Consider the following 22,006-nt stretch of genomic DNA (forward strand, 5'->3'; position numbering starts at 1 on the left):
ATTTCCAGGGAATCAGTACGGCACGGTGCGATAGTTGGTATATGTTTGCGAATGCTAATACCCAATAATTTTGCTAATGATTCTATATGCTACTCTATAGCCAGTGAAATTTACATCACGGGTTAGTCATTTTGGCATCGCATCACTCGTGAAAGACACACCGCCGCAGACAACTAAGAAATAACACAGTATACTTTGCGGGTAGGGCCGATGAGATTAGCCAATGATGATAATGACATCTCATTACTCATTTGCGCGTCATTAGTCGCAAAGATATATCTTGCAGTTTCGAAATTGGTCACCTTTGACTAACCGCCAAAACGTGCAGGACCCCTTGACCAAATCAGCATTTGGAAACTGTCTATTTGAGTATATTTCGGACCTTTCATCTGCTGCTTCTACTTGAAATAGTTTTGCCATGTCTCGGAAATTGTTACTTCTAATGTACCGAGTAGAAATTTACGCGTCACTTCTACTTTAGCCTACTTGTGTAGGATAGCAACGCTGACTACTTTGACCACCATTGCTTTGCAGGTGTTTCTGCAGCATCTAGTTTTTAAAGAAAATGGATGATATCGAGATCCGTCTCTTAACATTAGCCGATAAAGGTCACGTCGAGAAGTTTTTCAAAGAAGACTTTTGCGTCAGAGAGCCTATTTTCAGTCACACGAAACAGCCACCAAAAGAAGGTTGGAAATTCTACAAATCGTCAATGGAGGTAATAATATTTTAAGCCAATGAATTGCGTAATGAGTGTTTACTTCGGACGCTTAGCACCGTGAAAAAAAGCTTAATTGGTTAGGTTTTATCCTGATAACATTTGAAAGATTGTTATAAGGACACTTTGGAGATTAAGGAAAGCTTGTTTTTCCCGTTGGTTTTTCAGTAATAAATGTCCTGTTCCTCCTTCGTCAGCTATTGATACAAAGGTATACGATGCCCGATCGCACCAGTGATAAGCGGATATTGATTTAATCCTGATCGGTCCGACAGGTTGGCTGTCTGTGAAACTATCCGTCCGAATCCGAAGAATCTCATCCAAGAATCTAAAAAATCCCTGTCGAGAAACGTTGTCGCAAAATATCTATGATACGACCGAGCTCAGATATAGTTCTGCACTAGAAGATCACTGGTAGTAACAATGGAGTGAGCAAAAACCAAAATTGGACTATTAAATATTGGACGGCTAACGCAAAGACGCTCATTTGAAGAATGAGTGCTGATGAAAGTTGCACCCCGTATCGGAAGAAAATGAAAAAAGGGACAGAATTTTTTAAGTGATGAACATATAAAACAACCAAGCAATAATATATAGTTAATAAACCATATGATCCAGATAAATATCAATAAGTAATATAAACTAATTGTTACCATGGAATGTTACAATTATAAGAGGTCAACATTGACCAGCCATGCTACCAGTCATGTCGCAAGGAGTCAACTGTCTGTGTTCGGTTATCGAATTTTTAACTTATTTCTGTGGGCTCATAATCAAATCTCGCTTCTGTTCACAACTATACCCGGAAATATCCGTATCAAAAGTTACAATCTATCTGAAAATATCCGAAAAAAATATGTTATAATATCCGAATCCTATCCGACTGCCACAAAATTGTCCAATGTCCGGTTCGAATGCTATCCAAGTCCGTCTAATGCTCATCACTGGATCGCGTACCCACCGTACACCTTATTACCAGCTCATACGCAAACGTAGTGACGCACAAATCTGTTTATAATTATTGATTATGCTTCCGCATACTATATGCTGATTATGCTTGCAAATGGATAATTTGAAAAACCCAAAAAATCTTGCATATATTGCTAATAAGCACCTACCATAATTACATTGATGAATGCGTTTCACATTCCCCAGCTGACCGGTACATGGCATGTTCGCGCCCTGCCACCTCAGATCATTCGAAGATGGTCAAATTAGTAGGCGTTGGTACAAAAGTAGAAGTAGAGTAACGTCGTATATTTCTACCCGATTACAATTTGAAGTAGCAGTTTCCAATACATGTTCAAACTACATCAAGTTGAAGTACAAAATGTAAGTCTTAAAACTACCTATGTAAATATTTCGAAAAAGAGGCTCAGTCATGGAGTTGCGTTTACTTTCAGCTAATATTATTATTCGCAGTTCTAGTAGTATTGTAAAAAGTAGTAGTGGCATTTATCGTTCATAGGGACTGGTTCGCCACGGTCGGTAATTACCTTCTGGCATCGGAACATAATTTAGCTTTTACTATAGGCTGAAAATTAAAGTAATCGACCACACTATATCACAAACTCGGCAACAAAGGTTAAGCTCAGGCAGGACTAAGAGGCTGTAATCTCTGAATGAAATGTTACGATTATGGCAGGATTCGATGACTTTCAGCAATTAATCGGAGGTCATTTCTTTCGAAATCGCCGGTGCATCTTCGCGCCCAACCAAAAATGGTTGCACTTTTGGGAAATATATTCATTTGCCGTGATACACTGGCAATTTCGACCAGCCGTGAAGAGGAACTAGTAGTAGTTCAATAACATAACCATGAGTACGTTGTGCAAGTATACAAAACATACTTCGGCTGGGCAATCTACTCCGACATCGTAGAAGTACTCTGCTACTGATCACCTCTGCAAATACTTCACAAGCTTGGTGCGAATGTCGTGGTGACGATGAAGGTCACATGTTCTTTTCTGTGCATTCTGTGCATCCTGCCAGTCGAACATTCCCTACCCCTACCATGCCGTCAAATCTGTAGGTTGCCTAAAAAACGCTCCACACCAAAGTTGGCTCGATTCCAACCAGTAGACGCGACGTGTTTAGTATATACGTGGTTAGCTATGACGAAAATTGGCGCTTTGCATGTTCCAACGAGAAGAAATACTTACAGGCAATATTATTGGCCAAGACGTGAAAAACTATTTATTCTCCAACCTATGCTGAGCACCAATTTTCGGCATAGCTAAATAACGACACATCCCAATAAATACACTTTTATTTTAATCCATGAATGCTCGAAACTATTTATTAGTTTTTTAATATTCTACTTCACCGGGCCAGTGAAAATTTAGCAACGCTATTAGTATAATTACGCCTTCTGTTCCAGCCAGACATTTCTTAGGTAGACTATAGGGTACGATATTCCCATAACGGGTTACAAAAGCGGATCAATCTCTGCTAAAGGCCCATTGCCATGATGTCTACCGGTGTTAGGCCCACCTTTCTCGCATCCCTTTCACAACACCAAAATAGTTATTAAGCAACTTTTCATTTTACCGTATACCTTGGATCGATACAGTTCCAAGATCGCCCTAACTTTTCATGCACCGACCGCCCGAACCCACTTCCCGATTTCGCTGATTTTTTTTTATCTGAGAGGTTTGACATGTTCCGTGTCTGAGACTATATTCTGTCCAATCCAGTCAGTCCCGGCTAGCATTGCATTCAAGACAAGCGGTGTTTTAAAACACGTTGTCTAAAATATGTTTTAAACAAAGGCCATTTTGAAAATTATGCCGTAATTGTGTAAATACTTTCCAAAAACATATTGCATGAGCCTACGGACAATCACCACCCGATGTAGCCGACGTATATCGATATGGGTTGGTCGGAAACCTCAAAACTGTCGGTTCAACAGTTATAGTACAGATATTTCACAATTTTCAATTGGTATTATCAATCCAATATCACGTCACAATTGAATATTTATGACGTCATGGCCTAAACAAAACAATTGAAAACATGTTTAAATTATTGCCTTGTTTTAAACTCGATTGTTTTTAATTGATTTTTGTTTTAAAGGCAACCCTGGTCCCGGCGATAACATTAGTTCTGTTGCATCAATTGTTGCCTCCACTCTCTTTAAAACAGGGCCGGCCAACCTGTGGCCCGCGAGAAGGTTTTGAGTGGCCCGCGAGGAAAATTTCCGAAATTAGTAATTTTATCAAAAATGGATTGCACAGATTGTGAACTCGCAAGGCCAACCAAAAATTTGATTAGTCTGGCCGCAACACTTGAGATGTGATGACTAAAATATCAGTTTCGACGCATTGACAGATCCATGAGCCAGTCACATTTTGGTAGATCTTCGTACACTATAATAAAGCAGAATACTTTGTAAAAGTATTAATTTAAAAGTAAAAATTTTATACACGCTTCGCGCAACATGTTGTCACTCGATTTCCTGCTTTTAATATTGTTACCCTTTTGTGAAAATGAAAGAACGCCTAATGTATCAGATTGAGTCTAACTATACTCGCGATTACGCGACAAAGTGCCGTTCAACATATGCGACTCGCAGAAAGACCGTCGACTATATGAAACCTAGGCACAAAATGATTGGCGCATGTTGGTCGAAGCTTTCGATATCGATATGTCCAGGCGCCGAATAGTCCATTCCTTGCAAACTGAGCCCAGCGATATACAGCAGGCCCGCAATATAATGAAGTGACAAAATTATTGACCTATGAACTTCGAAAAATTTTCGCTCTTCGCGCGGCTACTGGCCCGCGCAATATTTCGTCAATCAAATGTGGCCCTTTGGCTGAAAAGGTTGGCCGCCCCTGCTTTAAAAGATCCTCGATCTCCAACCCTTACGAAAAGGCTAATCTTGTAAATATTCTACATTTTGCTGCTATCTGTATATCTCATAGCACTCCCGAACCCTTCTTCCAGTCGTTCCACCCCACCCATATCCGTTTCTCGATCCCTCTTCATCTTCAAATTACTGCTAGTAGGTCTATCTAAACCACTAATTTTCTCCTGTCAGTTGCTCCACTATCCATCATCACGCCTCTACACATGTACAAGACCACAAGACCACCTTTTGGAGTGCTGGTCTGAATACAGACGCATACGACTGCTCTAGGCTCTATTTCGCCGTAAATCAATGTTTCTTAATCTGGTCGTCAGCTCGCCCATCTGGGGGCGATTTGGATTTTAAAGAGCGCGGAAATGCTCAGAGGGCGATATGGTGGCGCTGAGCATAGAGGGTGGTATGCGGTGGCTGAAGAAAAATGGCGTCGAAGTAGGGGTGCAGTAGGGGCATATGATTTTGATTATAGTAGAACAACAGTTGTACATATCCCTGAGTTCTCCTTGCAAATTAACATTCGACACAATCTGACAAATCTCGAAATTTTTAGTCGCGCGGGGCGCTAAATTTTAACGACGTTTTTTGTATCATGTTTCCATGTATGCAGTGGTTTATTATAATTCATGTAAAATTACTTTTAGATCGCCAATTCCTCGTTAAAATACTCCCGTCACGCTAGCACGGGTTATTTTCCACGAAATGTTTCGAACTAGGAATTTTATCCTGCGGAAAGCGTGTCGAAATCGAATAAAGAGGCATTGCCCCACTTTTAAGAGTTAGAGCCCTTTGTACATTAAAGATGCTTTGACGGTTTTATGTTAAAATGATTAACTAAATATATTTGAAATTGAGAGCTAAAAAATTAAATCTTCGGAATATCTATACATCGTATCATAAATGATGATATTGTTTAGTGTTGTGACCCGCAACCTTATATGAACGTTACATAATATGGATTAATTCGTTTGGAATACGTTAATGTTAGAGTTGATAACGGGGTGCAGTACTAAATTCAGTGTGAGCAAAGATCTCTACCAATATCTTAGTTGATTTACTAGTCATAGAAGGCAAAAAATACAATTAACGATCCCGTATTTCCAGTCGCAGATGTGAATCGGGATGTGTACACCGCGCTCGAGCCAGATGGCATGAGCTCGAACCCGACGGTTGTTATCACAACCTTGATTTGATCCCGAATGCAGCACATACAATTATTATATCGTTGATTAATCGAGTGGTCCTTGGGCGCGATTCAAGCTATTTCCAATAGCGAAGTCCTGAGCCGAAGAGACCGACCCAACTTCGAACTGTTACCCCTATGGTATTTACTAACGTCCTTAAAAAATATGGGGCGGGTCGCCAGACCTAGGCCATTTTCGAAATATGGTGCTGCAGGAAAAGGGGTTAAGAACCACTGCCGTAAATGATGCTACCATAAAGTAGGTCTACCTACAACTACTGTGGCTACAATCCAGGAGCGGTCATATAATCCGTACAGTGGATAGCGTTTGCTTATTTTCTCAGGCTGCCTTGAAAGCGGAAATATCTTACGGAGCATTTGACACCAAAACCGGCGAAATGTGCGCATACTCCATGAATCTTTTAGGCAACGCGGAAGTCCCTTCGGTGAACCTTGAACCCTACCCTCTACCTGTCAAACAATGTTACCGTGTGAGTTGGATATTTTACACTGGTCAACACATATTTTTAGGCAGACAAAGTAAGAGTGGTTTAGGGGTCTCGGAAGGGCACTGATTCCGAATATGACCTTAAGTTTTTTCAATTTGGCTCTATTTTTGGAGATAATCCATGGGGCTATTTTGACTAAAATCTCATATTTTCGCTGTATGGGCTGGATAAAAAATCGGCTCAGTCGGACTATAAAGTTCAGAAATGCAATCTATACTTGCAATTTTGACACTCTGAAGACTGTTTTAAATCAAAATACATCGACAGAATTATATTTCAGGGTATTAGATTTATCATAATTGGATACTTTCACCGATACCATGTACATGAATAAACTTCAATCATGTATATTATACGAGTATTTACCTAAATACTCAAATAACGTTGCATAATTGAATCAGTTTTATGTCACCACCTATTTTAAATTCAAAATAATCAGTTGGAATATAATATTTATAACTTATCTTCAAGCAAAATTAGTTCTTGCTCTATTTTCGGTTGTAAGCAATTTAGTGCAGTTTTTCGAAAGGTTCCAGCAATAGTCTGCCATAATATGTTCGTCGCGTCTGCACTGATATCTTTCTTTTATTGTTTTGATGTATTGGTGGAACCTTTCCCTTTTCTATCCCCTCTAATCAACAATATTATCAAAAAATATATCAACATCACTGAACAGTAAGTGAGATTTAATGCTAATGTTTGCTCCAAGCCAGGGGTCACCAACACGCGGCCCGCCAAGTCATATTCTGCGGCCCGCGTCCTGATTTGAGATTTAGGAAGAAAGCTAAGAAAACCAATTTGAAATGCTGAAATTAACTACAGTTTCAACATGTTGCTGTTGTTTCAAAATAAGCTATTCTCTTGTGCCCAACAACACTATTCGTCATTATAGCTAAAACGGCTGAGGTGATGGGAACAGCATTCCATCGAGGGAGAATCAGCTGATGTGAATGGGCATTAGGGCTCTTCAAAAATGACTTTTTTTCTCAAATCGTACTGCCTACTTGATAAAATTGTTTGGTTACCTAAATTAAGCCTACACACAAAATTTGGTTCAATTCCAGCCAGTAACCGCTTTGTTACAGGAGAAGTAAGTTTCTATTTATTACATAAAAATAAATAATAAAAAATTGGAAAATTTTATGTTCACCCCATGAAAGTGTTAGGCTGTCTATAGAAACGATGCTCATTTTTTTAGGGTTCCGGAGGGACCACAGCCAACCTCCCCCCGTGGGGAATGTTGTGACTACAGCTGAGATATTCCACCCAGCTGTAGGCACTCCCCTATGGTAATAGGGTTACTAAGTGTCGTAAGGACACGAAGAACCCATAGTTACTTCGGTTTCTTTTTTCTGCAAAGTTTCTCTTACCAGTTAAGGTGCGACCATCAGGGGTTTTACGGGAAAAACCGGAGCGCCCGGCGAAAAACCCTGCCCTGATGGTTCCAGAGAGTCGGCACAAGCAGGCTTTGGAGAGGGCGTCTGTGGCCGCTTATCCCTCCGCTACCGTACTTGTGCCTATTTACGGTGAGCACAACTATAATAAATAAACAAAGAATCGGTCACCGTAAATACTATTTTATTCAAATCCAAATTTTTCGACGGTAATAACTCCGCTTACACTGGTTGGAATTGAACCAAATTTGGTGAGCATCGTTTCTATAGACAGCCTAACACTTTCATGGGGTGAACAGAAAAATTTCAAATTTTTTATTATTTATTTTTATATAATAAATAGAAACTTTTTTCTCCTGTAGCAAAGCGGTCACTGGCTGGAATTGAACCAAATTTTGTGAGTAGGCTTAAATTAGGTAACCTAACAATTTTATCAAGTAGCCAGTATGATTTGAGAAAAAAAATCATTTTCGAAGAGCCCTAATGGGCATATTGTCTTGATTTGCAACGGCCCAGACACTGACAAGACCGAGCCGCATAGAAAACGGCTTAGGGCAGTGGTTCCCAAACTGGGGAGCGCGAAAGCATCTGAAGGGGAGGCGGAGATGCGCTCAAATGAAAATTTTTTCGCGCTCCGCGCTATTTACCTATATTTCATAGTTATTGCTATGTGTATAGTCCGGAATTCATCTTATAGAATTATGTTATCAACAGCCATGACCTATCATGCCATCAAACTAGCCGTTGGGATTGCTAGCATTCTGGTTGCATTTTGTGATATGACGATTTTTCAGTATCATAAAGGGATGTGTGTCTAAAAAAGTTTGAGGACCACTGGCTTAGAGCTTCCCCACAAAGATCAAGCTTTACGTGGCGATGGTCTTTCAGCTAGTAACGTATCTCGCTAGTCCTAAATATCGATTCCTTAGTCGCTGAAAAGCATTTCCAGGTATCGTGCACTGCTCACAGTTCAAAATAAAATATAATTAATGATAATGATTTTTTGTTGTATTTGTATTCCTTTAATGAAATATTATTTCTTTTGTGGTAAAATATACCCATCGCCTATGTTAGGTAGCTCACCGTTGCACTGGCGTAGAGTTTTACAACGTGGTTTCCTATTTTACATCGATATCGAATTCATGCGGCCCGCGGCCTCTACGAAATTTGAAAAGTGGCCCGCGACCCGTTTTGAGTTGGCGACCCCTGCTCCAAGCTTTCCATATGCATATACCAATTCTCGGACCAACTGTTTGTAGTTGGGTGCTTTGTGATCTTCCAAAAAGTTTTATTTGCTACATCCTAGAAGGGATTCCATGCAGTGAGCACCTTTCTAAATATGGAATTGTAATCCTTAGTCCGTATTCGAGTCTGAGATCCATCGAAGATTCCAGATTTACGCCTGTCGTTTGATATGGATATTAGGTATACCCACTTTGTTGGCTTTACGGAAAATAATCCATTTATAAGTGAAAAGAGATGAGACGCATATGACTATTTTCGTTAAGCTTTCCAAGGGACAAACTTGATAGCTTTATACTCCTCTTTCATCTTGGTAGAATGACCAATTGCGCGAAACAATAACTTCATATTGTTAATTTATTCGCTAAATGCCCGTCTACTAGTTGTTCGTTTTTTTATTATTACGTCATAGAGACAAAATAGTTCTTACATTCCGAATTTGATTCACCCTATCACTGACGTACGCTACTGATGAGAGTCAGTCGAAAAGCTTTTAGCGAATAAATTAACAATATGAAGTTATAATTTATAATTAATAATTATTATTAATTAATAATTACTTAATTGATAATATGAAGTTATTGTTTCGCGTTATTCTGAAGTTCTGTACCACCAATGGCTTTTTCAATGCCCAATTGGTACAGGAGAGAATATATTTCCATTGTGCAAAAGTACAATTTTTATCCTTGACAAACTGATTTTTTGTTCTCGCATCAGGTTATGTTAATATTGATGGAATAACTGAGAACGACAGGAGTGTTCATCTTCGTCAATTATCTATTTATGCGATGCATAAAAGTAGAAACATCTAATATTTACTTCCTAACAAGTGAAATTCAAGGGTAAATACAGCGAATTTAAGCTTTTTTAGGGGTGTAAATAACTTCTTTTGTAGAGCCAATCTGGCAAAACTATTGTGATATTCGTAATCAGCAACCTTGAAAACCCCAGAAACGGCTCCCAGATGTTCTGCCAAAAATTTTTTTATTTATTTTGTTGACCATTGTTATAATATATCATTATCATATATCATAATTATCATTGATAGCTGTTGGTAGTGGTGTTTACAGCTACGATATTTTTAAGTAAATATTATTAGGAGCCGGTTATAGCTGACTGCATGATACCTTTAAAGCATCAACCAGGCGGGCCAATATCGTAGCGAAATGACGACTACCTCATTACTTTTGTACAAAATTCATACTCCGCCTTCTGAGCGTCATACTTCAGTCACGTTACTACACTTGCAGCTTCTGAAACAAACTTATCCGAACGGGATGGACACAGACGTGGGTACGCAAAATTATTTGGAGATATTCTTCTTGGGAGTAAGCGACGGATATGGCAAACGGGGCATCGCAACTCAGCTGTGTGCAAAGTATGTGCATCAACTTATTACTGTCCCACGTGATAGGGACGCCGTTTTTTGTTTAATATATATATAATGACAATCCGAATTTCTGCATGACCAGAATGCACTTACCAGACCCCAAATTCAGACCATGCTGATGATCCCCAAATCATTGCAATCCACGACTGGAGCCTTTCCGTATTTATTTACTTTATGAAGAGCATGGGAATATTCGGTTTGCTTTTCTCTCAGTACTTCATCCAAACATATGGAATAAAATGAGTTTTGATTTGGTCGATTGCAATTTCATGGTCTGCGAATTAAATCGGATGTATTAGATGCCGATTACAGAAAAATAAGATTGGAATTATTCGAAATTTTCATGACCTGTACTGTATGGGCTACTTGATATGTGCGGGTTTTCGTGAGAGTCAATCTAGTGTTGCATACTCTACGTCCGAGGTTCGCAGCCAATTATGGTGACGACCCCGAATTTTGATTTGAAAATGTTCCGCGACCCGCCTCTCAATTTGTCGTGTTGGTTACTATAAAATGGTCAGCACTTTCGCCCAAACCCACTCGCGGCCAATGTGGGAAGCTAACAACTATGTGCGCAGTAATAGCTATTTTGTAATTATATGAACTCGTCAACCTCCTTCAATCAAGACTGTATGCAACGTATATGGATAAGTCTTTTGGGACGATTCCTATGTATATTCAATCGAAGTGGCCAAGTAATACTTCGTGAAATTCTACGTTTTGCGAAACACAGACTACCAGGGATGGTGTGAGTGAACGCGAGGTTCACGTTCGCGTTCTGTGTGTGAACCTCGGAGGTTCACGGTCGCAAACGAACCTGCCTATAGGTTCTGTACTGTGAACCTTTCTTCACGTCATTATAACATCTTTGATTGACATTTCTTGTATTTCAAATTCGGTCCACTCTGTGCATGACGTTGGCAGCATAAAAAATCAACACTAAACGAGCATTCAGCTTACCAACCTCAAATATTTTACTTGCCTTGTTATAAACGTTTGCGCGAAATATTCAGCTGTCATAGTTATTGACTCTATGCTATGAGCTTGACTCTCTGCTATGAGCTTGACTCGCAATCACACAACATCAAGAATGAAATACACTACGTGCAGATAGTCAGCGAATGATGCTTATCAACCAATCCATGAAATTGATATAAAAAAAACATAGTTTCCAATGTAAAAAATCTAGTATAAAGAAAACGTCGTTTCCAATGTAAAAAATCCAGCAGGCTTGCAAGGTCCATCTTGATTTGAAATGTCTATTGTATCATAAAAAACAGATCCTTGCGATTGGGGTGTTGGCTGCTGTATATGTTGTTTATGAAGTAATATCGGTAGCAAGGATAGAAACCCGTTATATATTCCGCTCAATATCAATGTAGAAATAGTCAGAAGCCGAATAGAGAGAGAGAGAGAGAGTCTTTATTTTTTCATCAAACCAAAATACATAACAAACGGCAGTGATGGTGGTACAGAAAATATGCGTGCACAGTATTCGGTATTAGATAGGAATGATCGATAAGACCGTGAAGGTCATCTAGTCTGATCACACCAGCATCAAACAGATACACTTGACTCTGAACAGTCTGGCTGTAAAAAAATGTTTAGTTAAGAAAGAAAAATAGAAATAAAAATCAAACAATAGTAGCAAATGATCAATGAAGCAATGTCTGGGCGAGGTAGGGCAACAGTGTTAATGTAACGACAAGAGGTGATCAAGTAGGGCTTTTTTGAATCTATTATAAGACAATTCACGGATATGTGGTGGTAATGCATTCCAGATGATAGGTGAATACATTGCCTGGTCTTGCCTAGATGGTAAATACGTAAGCTTATATTCCGCTGCAAGTCCTCGTCGAAATTGTAAAACAATTAACTGTAATGTAGGGTTGTAATTAGCAATATGACGCCACGTGACGTTATAGGTTCACGTTCGCGTTCACACAGAACCTTTCAAAAAGGTTCGCGTTTACACGTTCGCACCATCCCTGCAGACTACGATATATATGCTATACGCCGACGGCGAGGGTGTAGGCCTACGTATCTAAACTTTCAACACATAAAACGAACGGTCACTTGTTTCTTGGAAGAAGGAATTCCCCTCGTAACCATTTATTTCCATCCGACAATGTAATCTTTATAGTGGTGGGAGGCCAGACAGTAACCACACGTAGTGGTGGGTGGCGCTTTAAAATGACGCTTCGATTGGTCTGATACCTTATTTGTGGAGTTCGGGTTTCTCGTAATTTTTATATTTTAAAATGAAATCTAGCATTTTCCGAAATGAGCTTCCGATAGCATCAGGTTATTGGCAGTCTTACAATTGTCATTGGTATCTAAATTTCGTCTCCGCGACTCCTAGAGAATTGGCACGACCCATTGGGCTCGCGAACCCTAGGCTGGGAACCCTTGCTCTACGTAGACCGCACCATGCCCAGGATCAATTTCTTCCAAATCTTTAATATATGTCTCTGCAGAGTCAATGGAACGTCGGTTGTATCGTGTGAACAACAACTGAGTGGTATCTAAATACACATAATTTACGAAATCATACCTGTGTCCCCTTGACCGGTAAATACCGAGAATGCTATTACCGAGATAGACACGAGACACGACCGAAAATACTATTACCGAGAATGGATATTACCGAGAATGTACGATACCGATAATGGTATTACCGAGAATGAACATTACCGAGAAAGACACGGTCGGGAATTGACATTACCGAGAAAACAATAAAAACATTTACCGGCATCTAAACGTTGAAATTCAGATCACTCGCGAGATGCCTGGTCACTGCTGGTCATGGTTATGGACAGTTATTGTCAGTTATTGTTCTCCGCGCCATTGTTGCGCCAATATGATTTCCAGAATATTTGAGAAGGACTATCCGTAACGACCGTAGTAAAATAAAATTAAAACGCCGGGCAAACGTTACTCTTCCAAGCGAACTGAATGATCTCAAAACTTATCACCATATAAGAGATTCGACTTTGGATATTTGATTATCCGTGAAATCGGGTTCTGACTGGTATGATATGGAGACGATATGTATGTCCGCACGCATGCGTTAATACGAGCAAGTGCGCGGTAACAAGATACGCGAGTGTTGTCGTAACACAATTTTCGCAATTAGTTGCGTCTCCCAGATAGGCAAAGACGTCTTCTCCATTCGTACGGAGTCATACTATTATCCACAAGTAAGTATTATTCCCTGTGACACGAGGTCTATCTCAGTTTCGTCTTAAACGTCTATTTTTTACCGTCACGATGACACAACCAGTGACATTACAGGTGGAAATTCGAGGTATTTGGATCCAGGGTTGTAACCAAGTCACAAGGCTCCGAGTCACAAGTCAATCTCACTTTTATAGTTTTGACTCGAGTCAAGTCGAGTCATTTCAATTCACCACCGAGTCAAGTCCGAGTCCAAGTCAGCGAGCAGAGGGTCGAGTCCGAGTCATGGAATTATGACTCGAGTCCGAGTCCAAGTCATTGTGTAGACTGCTCAGTTTCCAGTTAAATTCTTGGTAAACCCACTTTTTATAACTCTGTTTGATGATATCGAATGTTTCGCATTTATAATATACCAATTTTCCCCATTTTTAGCAGTTTCTGGTCGCACATTCAAGTACCAGTACCAACAGACGGAATCCCAATAGTGCGTTGGCTTCGGAATTACAATGAAATGTCGGTCTTGGCAGTCTGAGTCTCGAGTCAATGACTTGGTTCGAGTCATGCGCAATGACTCGAGTCCAAGTCGAGTCAATACACAGACTAGCTCGAGTCGAGTCGAGTCATTTCCGTATTTTGAAAAATTGACTCGAGTCAAGTCGAGTCATCAGAAAATCGTGACTCGAGTCGGACTCGAGTCGAGTCATGACTCGAGTCATTACAACCCTGTTTGGATCCCTATGTTGCTATTACCGAAACACTATGTGTGTACATTCGGTGTCAAATATCAGGGATAAATCTCCTTCTCGGTATTTTCCAGTGTCGGTCGTGTCTTTCTCGGTAATGTCCTAATTTACGAGGCGGTTTGCTCGCCGATTGTCGACCGCTCTGCTCTCAAGCCCGCGCCAGACATGATGACAAACCGATCTCTTAGGCGCACCCCTGCTGACCACTGATTATACTAATTGTTGCTTCAATTTTGATTCCTATCGTTGGTTGGTGGGATATGAACTGAACAATATATACCCCTATGGGCATGTTTTATGTCCGAGTGTCGAGCGGATATCAAATATTTCCGAACTTGTGGGTATTGACATCCGCTAGGTGCCGCCTCTGTTCTATACCACGTTAATATTCACCTACAATCGCGCGATTTGCTGCGTGTTCTGATGTCACAATTATTCCCTTTTGACGAAGACCCGGATCCAATATTTGTGTCCTTCGATTTCAGGGGCGTGGAACGTGCAAGACAGCTGGGCTGCGAGTATGTAACGATTGACTGCACCAGTGCTTACTCGAGAAAAGCTGTCGAAAACCTTGGTTTCTATTGCATTCGCGAGGTACCCTACGAAGAGTATGTGGATGCTTATACCGACAAAAAGGCATTCGAGGCCATGAGGAAACCTCACTATGCCTCAACGCTGTTGGCGTTGAAGCTCTAAAAACATTTTCTTGGGTCAAGAAGATCCAAATTTACTGTTTTGTTCAACTAAAACAGATGTCAGGGATGGAACATATGAGGCCTATATGTGAAGAATGATTATTTTTGCACTTCCACTATTGTTGTTTTTCTACGGAAACCTGCACTTATAGGATATCAGAACTTCCTTAATATAAATATATGGAATGGTTTGTAAAAGATAGGATCAATATTGCAGTTTTCATATATCCGAAAAATCATGACCCTCCAGCGGATACATTCAAATTATATATACTTACCAATGGCATTCGTTGGGCTGGGTGCTTGATATCTAAGAACAGATGAAATAGATTGAAGAAGCTATTTTGTTGAGCCCGTTCATGACTTTCCGAAAAGTCGAGAAATTACCAGAGCCGTCAATGTTTTGAGGGAACGATTCTTTTCCCTCGATAATCGAATTGATGAACTAAAATGTTTCTATTGATATGTGGTGAAAATTTATGCATCGTGCTGAATCATGAACAATTAATAACACTGTGCTGCCTTAATTTTGAGGTTATCCGTTTTCTGCAATCAGGTCTAGTTTTTTGGCAAATTGCATTTGAATTTTCGAAAACGGCAGATTTCACCGTTATGCGATTAAGATTTGTGACGTCATAAAAAGAATTTCGCAATGAAGTTTTGATCAAAAGTTTAGAAAATATTTCAATTATGACGAAAACCATTCCCTATAATATACTGTAACGATGTTACAGGATTAATATCAGCTTTGGGCATAGTCTACAGCAGGGGTTCTCAACCCGCGGCCTGCAGACGCTTATTCTGCGGCCCGCGAGATCTGTCAATATGATAGCAACTACTACCGGCACAGTATTGTTACCAGAGATGAGCGGATTTGAAATTTCTATGTCCTAATCCAATCCAAACCTTCAAATCAAAATCCTAATCCATAACTTTTTCATATTCAAGTCCATGTCCAATCCTAATCCGATTCCAACTGGAAATTCAGAAAAAATACTAATTTATGCAATGGAGGGATTCGAAAATTTTCTTTCACAACCAACGATTCACTTGATTCAAGATAACTTAATAACCATAATTACATTACTAACTGATCTGAATAAAGTTTGTCGCCATTCGCCACACGACATTTCAATCTCCCAGAAAATAGGTAAATCCAATCCAAATCCTAATCCGTTCTGAAAAAAATGTCAAATCCAATCCAAATCCGAAAAAATTTCACAATCCTGTTTTTTCAAAACCTAATCCTAATCCATGCTCATCTCTGATTGTTACATATTAATTTAGCTACTTAGCTCTCTTAACGCACCGTCTGTTTCGTTTGATTAATTCTCATTCTTCAATGTGTTCTGGTTTCTTGATATATGGTCGAGTTCAGATTCTTATTGTTTCGAATAGGTCTTCGGACAGTTCCATCTGGAGTTATACATATTACCTGATCTTAGTAAAAAGCGTGGCTAGCTAGGTCTCATGCCCAGCCATCCATATTTTGAGGCATTGTTGAGATTGCCGACGACGTTAAAGACGCATGGTTCAAAATTGCTTGGTATATCGCTAAACCCATGAATTCTGCTAGAAAAGGTGTGTTTTCAACCAAATGTTACTCTACTGTGTGAATCTCCGCTGTTTCCGGAATTAAGCAGCAAGGACAACTTCACCAAACAAATTTCGAAGTTGCAGTTGTCTGATTCAACCGTGACAAGAGTAACAGCAATGTTAGTTGATATTTTGTCGCATGTTTTGAAACACGTTTCCGCGTAGACTACTTTGACCTAGCATTGGACAAAATCCACGGACATTATAACGCTAATTGTATTGGAGTATTCTATCGGAGTGGATATATTTGTAGACGTAATGCTGGCCGGCCAAACCTGAGGGGAGGGGACTAGCAACAAACAACATTAACTTAACAAAGCTGACTTCTGTAACTATTAGTGCAGGGCGTCAGCCATTGAAGGAAAGAAGGGTTGATTGGTTTGCTCAGAAATTACCCCGAACATGAGACTTCTTCTCATATCATTGAGAGCTCAAAGTGGCAATGGCCTCGGCAACGAAAAAGTTACCGTAATTTTATACTTGCCTGCTCACGCATTGCAACAGAGAGTTCAGTTCTCTGGTGCAACGGTTTGAAGGTGCACACTGCACATACCGACTTGGGAACGAATGCAATGCACGCTTCATGAAGGGATTTACTTGTTCCGTCGGAAGATGACATAATCTCACTAGAAACAGCAACTGAAAGCTTACGAACGCTGTCCATTAATGCTGTAGAATGCATACAAATGTACTAATGCCCTGCCCATATACGATAGGTAAATAGGATATATTAGCCTAAATATAAGAGTAGTCCACAAATATACGGTAATAATGTTCTGCGGCCCGCAGCGGTTTTTGCTGTTAACATGCGGCCCGTTATGCAAGGAAAGTTGAGAACCACTGGTCAACATATTTGCAGAACAGCGATTGTTTTTGGACTCACCTCTAAAGAGTTTATATAGCTCAGTGGTTTGAAGGCGGTGTTACTACACGATGACATAATAATGGTGCTGTCACTGTTGGACAATTGGACATTCAGTGGAGCTCACTGGATGCTATGAAGACATGAAATTTCTTTTGAAATCTCTTCAACAGGGCCGTAACTGCCGCACCTCAAACCCCCCAATTGGGGGGGGGGCGAGCTCGAAGGGGGCACAAAATTATTTCGTGAATTAGCATAAATTATAGAGTATTTTTTGAAAATTTATGCAACTTTAACAAAAAATTTTCGCGCTGCGCGCGATTTCAAGTTGCCAAGTATCTTGATTATTGAGTACTCTTTCCCTAAGAAAAAATACGCAAGATTTATAGAAATGGGCAAATCGGCGTTGGCCTTAACCTCGCCACGACGCACCAAGACGTATAAAGTTTTAGGCCATGTAATATGCGACTGCAAGAATTGTGCCAGAACGTACGGCAGCTAGAAAACCTTGACCGAAAAGGACTGCCCTTATGCTGACCGAAAACTTCGTTATATATACAAAATACGTGTAGGTTTAATAGTTCTTAGGCGCCAAAATGTTCCTGTCATGGCAATCAGAAACTCACAAGACTAATACCACCCCGCAGGGAAAAATTATATGCTAGTGAAGAAATACCAATTTGAAATCGTGTGATCTTTTAGTTTAGTACGTTTGGGCGATTCTACCTTTTTGATATAGCAGACAGGAGGTCACGAAATAACATCATTTGACGAAATCATACCAACGGGTCCACCCGCCCGAAAATGTTTAATTATTATTTACGGGCTCTACATTTTCCAAGACAACACCTATTTCAGCTCTACCGGTAAATCTGATTACGTGAGCAAGTGAGCATAGAGGACAAGAAATTGATAGCAATAGATATGCAATTCCCGATCTTATTGACCGATTTTATCATGAATTATCGAAAATTTTCGCGCCTCGCGCTGGCTTACTGAGCAGTACAATTTCGTGGCAAAATTGAACAACGTGATGGCGGGTCGGTTGGGAGCCCTATGTTGGGAGCCCAAGACTCCAGTTTTTTGGGGGGGCCTGACGAAGTGCTGTTTCGTTACTGCCAACGGGTGTACAATACACCCGGAGATGTTTAATTATTATTGAGGGGTACTACGCTTTCAAACGCACCTCACTCAGCTCTACCCGTAAATCTGATTACGTGAGCAGAGAAAGGATAAAAATTGATAGTAATATATATGCAATTCCCAATCATATTGCCCGATTCAGTGATGAATTATCGAAAATTTTCGCGCTTCGCGCTGGCTTACTGAGCAGTACATTTTCGTGGCAAAAGTGAACAACGTGATGGCGGGTCGGTTGGGAGCCCATGTTGAGAGCCCAAGACTCCAGTTTTTCGGGGGGCCTGACGAAGTGCTGTTTCGTTCCTGCCAACGGGTATAAAATACACCCGGAGATGTTTACTTGTTATTGAGGGGTCCTACGCTTTCAAACACACCTCACTCAGCTCTACCGGTAAATCTGATTACGTGAGCAGAGAAAGGATAAAAATCGATAGTTATATATATGCAATTCCCGATCATATTGCCCGATTCAGTCATGAATTACAGAAATTTCTCGCGCTTCGCGCGTTTTTAGGGGATAAAATCTGACTCACTAAACGGACACCCAATACAGATGATAAGCAGCGGTAAACAGCGTATGGCTTGAGGGGGGTCTGGGGGGCGAAGCCCCCTGAAGTTCGGTTTATCACCCTATGGGGGGCCCAGGACCAACGTTTTGGGGGGGCTGGTGAAGTGCTGTTACGGCCCTGCTCTTCAGGATGGCCAACACAAATGGAAAATATTTGCCTACTTGAAAATGATTTCGATACTTCTTATTCACAGCGTCACAGGCTGCGGTTACAATAAACATTCATATGTATGTGGAACTCGAGGGCTGATGATCACCACGACACACAAATTAGCTGCATGGCCACACAACAAGTTCTACAACTGGTTTGAAAATGTCAAATCTGCTTACTCAGTTGATCCACAAAATATTATTTTGCCACCTCTCCACATTGAACTTGATCTCATAAAAAAACTATACCTGGGCATTTGATTAAGATGGCCCAACCTTGTAGTTCCTACAAATTAAACTCCCCGTATCTCTGGTGTGAAGCTATACGACCAAAGGAGTCTTTGATGGGCCACTGATCTGTGAGCTGATCAAAGACGAAGGTTTCACTTTCACTGAACATAATTATGAGTGCAGTAGAAAAAAGTCCATGGACAGCTTTTCGAGAAGTAATTTAAACTTTCCTGGAAAGCATAGAAGCCCTGATTACGAAGCACAGGTCAAAGAGCTGCTTGATAGCTTTCAATCCATTGGAGCCCTGATGTCTGTGAAAATGCACTTTCTGAGTTCTCATTAGGATTACTTTCCAGTCAATTATGGTGATTACTGCAGATTACAGCGAAGAACAAGGAGAGAGATTTCACCAAGACCTTCGCCAGATGGAAGAAATGCATCAAGGATACACGGACGTAAACATGTTTGCAGATTGCCGTTGGTGCTAAGAGAGATCCGCACATAACTCCAAACATGTAAGAGAATCTTGGAAGCGACATTTATACACTGTAAAAAATAAACATGGATTTTATCATGGAAATGACATGACTTACTCTGTCTCATATTAATTCCATGAAAACAACGACATGGTTTTGAAAACTCATGTTAACATGACAAACAGTAAACACTTCCATGTTGAGACATGATAAGGCATCCATGTCTGTGGTTATCAAGTAAGAGTATCACGTTGAGCTTCAGTGATATCATCATAATTATCATCATCATCGTCACTGAGAGGGAGGGAGGGAGAGAGAGAGAGACAGAGAGGAGGGAGGGAGGGATAGAAGGAGAGAGATGAGGAGGGAGAGATAGAGAATAGAGCAGAAAAAAGAGAGGGGGAGTAAGAAGGGAAATAGAGCAAAGAGAAAGAAGAGAGAGAGAGAGGGGGAGAAAGAAGGGAAAAGGAGCATAGAGAATGGAGAGCGAGAGAGAAAGAGAGGGGGAGGGAGAGGGGAGGAGAGATATAGGGAGAGAGAGATATCTGACTTATTCTCGTTTGCACCATTGAGATGCTTTGACGATTGAGATGCGCGATAACCATGCTATCCTTGAATGCTGAACGTTGAGCCGGATAGCCAAGGATACCTAATTTTTAGTCTTTGGTCTGACATGGCCGGGAATTGATCATATGACCTACCGATCAAGAATCAGAAGCAGGACGCTTTACCATTTCACTATATCGCTATTACAGCTGAGTGACAAGTAAACATCGTTACATTGTAGAATGTAAACGTGGAATGGCAACGACCGATTTTGGTTCTTCGTTCCGCTTTGCTGAAGCTTTACTTAGACTTATTTTACGGCAGCTACTGTAGGATTTCAGGCAATCCAAAAGTTGTCTTCCAAAGCTCAGAATTTACTGAATCTGGTCTTGATCGAAAGCTACTATCGCACTGATTCGGAAAATATGAATCAAAATATGGTCAGATGATGAAAAATCACCCTCAACATCTAAAATCTGCATTGTTCAAAACAATCGGATGACCGCAAAAGAATGACCATAACAATGACCCATTGCGGCTATTCGATTGTTCGGACAATGCCGATAATTCAGATTTTGAGGGCGAGTTCTAAGTGGTTCAGTGCCTGATAATATTTTAATTTACATTTTTGGTGTCACTGTGACAGCAGCTTTCGATCAAGACCAGATTCAGTTAATTATGCGATCTGGAAGACGACTTTTGGATTTCCAGAAATCCTACAGTAGCTGCCGTAAAATAAGTCTGAGCAAAGCTTCAGCGAAGCGGAACGAAGCAACAAAATCTGTCGTTGCCATTCCACGTCTACTTTCTATAGTTACATCCTCACAGGATATATTACAATACACAAACATCGTGATTCGAAAATAGCTACATCATCGCACTATAGAGGATGTACATTAGGGTTATGACTAGAAATTTTTTTTCAAAATCTTGTGTGTCCTGTAGTCACAAATGATGAGCTTTTGTGTCCTGATTTCAAAACTCACAAAAGTTAAGACTGTTTGAACAAAAACCTCCCGCACAAAAATTTTCCAGTTTTCCCTGCATGGAGGATAGGCTTTCTTTTGTAGATATAGACTATATAATTTATTTATCGACTGATTTGAATTTAACTGACCCAATTCCAATTGCGAAGATTTAAAATAGTATTTTGGTACATTTTGATCGCCCAGATTGAATTATTACTATCGTGTTCTTGTTTACAGTCAATATTAAATAATTAATAAATAATTAATATTTCCGATTTTAGATGTAGACTCAGGCCGTGATATTTTTGGCATTTCAAGAGCCAGATGCCAAAACTGCCAAAAATAAAAATTTTAAAATGCCAAAAATAAGCAATTTTTGGCGTATGCCAAAAATAACACGTTCTGCAAAATAGTGTATTTCGTTCATGGTGTTGTGTTAACAGGACCGCGTTACAAGCGAGAAGAGCGTTTGTGAAAGGCAGGTTTCTTAATCTGGGTCCAACCCACCCATTAGGGGTGAAAGCATGGTGTCCTAAATGGTGTGGGCACAGCG

The 22,006-nt window shown here is 40.2% G+C and overlaps 1 protein-coding gene across 1 annotated transcript; it reads left to right on the top strand.

Moving 5' to 3' along the window:
* The first annotated feature begins 496 nt into the window (after positions 1–496).
* LOC145451174 (uncharacterized) lies at positions 497–15,429 on the top strand. The gene is made up of 4 exons (XM_080329672.1): positions 497–718; positions 6,111–6,257; positions 10,162–10,289; positions 14,707–15,429. Exons 1-4 carry the CDS (start codon positions 566–568, stop codon positions 14,915–14,917), a joined length of 639 nt encoding a protein of 212 aa, XP_080185798.1. The 5' UTR covers positions 497–565; the 3' UTR covers positions 14,918–15,429.
* Positions 15,430–22,006: the final 6,577 nt, after the last annotated feature.

This window comes from Botryllus schlosseri, chromosome 11 (assembly GCF_051294905.1).
Source record: "Botryllus schlosseri isolate E-star chromosome 11, Bs_hap1, whole genome shotgun sequence".
Classification (NCBI taxonomy): domain Eukaryota; kingdom Metazoa; phylum Chordata; class Ascidiacea; order Stolidobranchia; family Styelidae; genus Botryllus; species Botryllus schlosseri.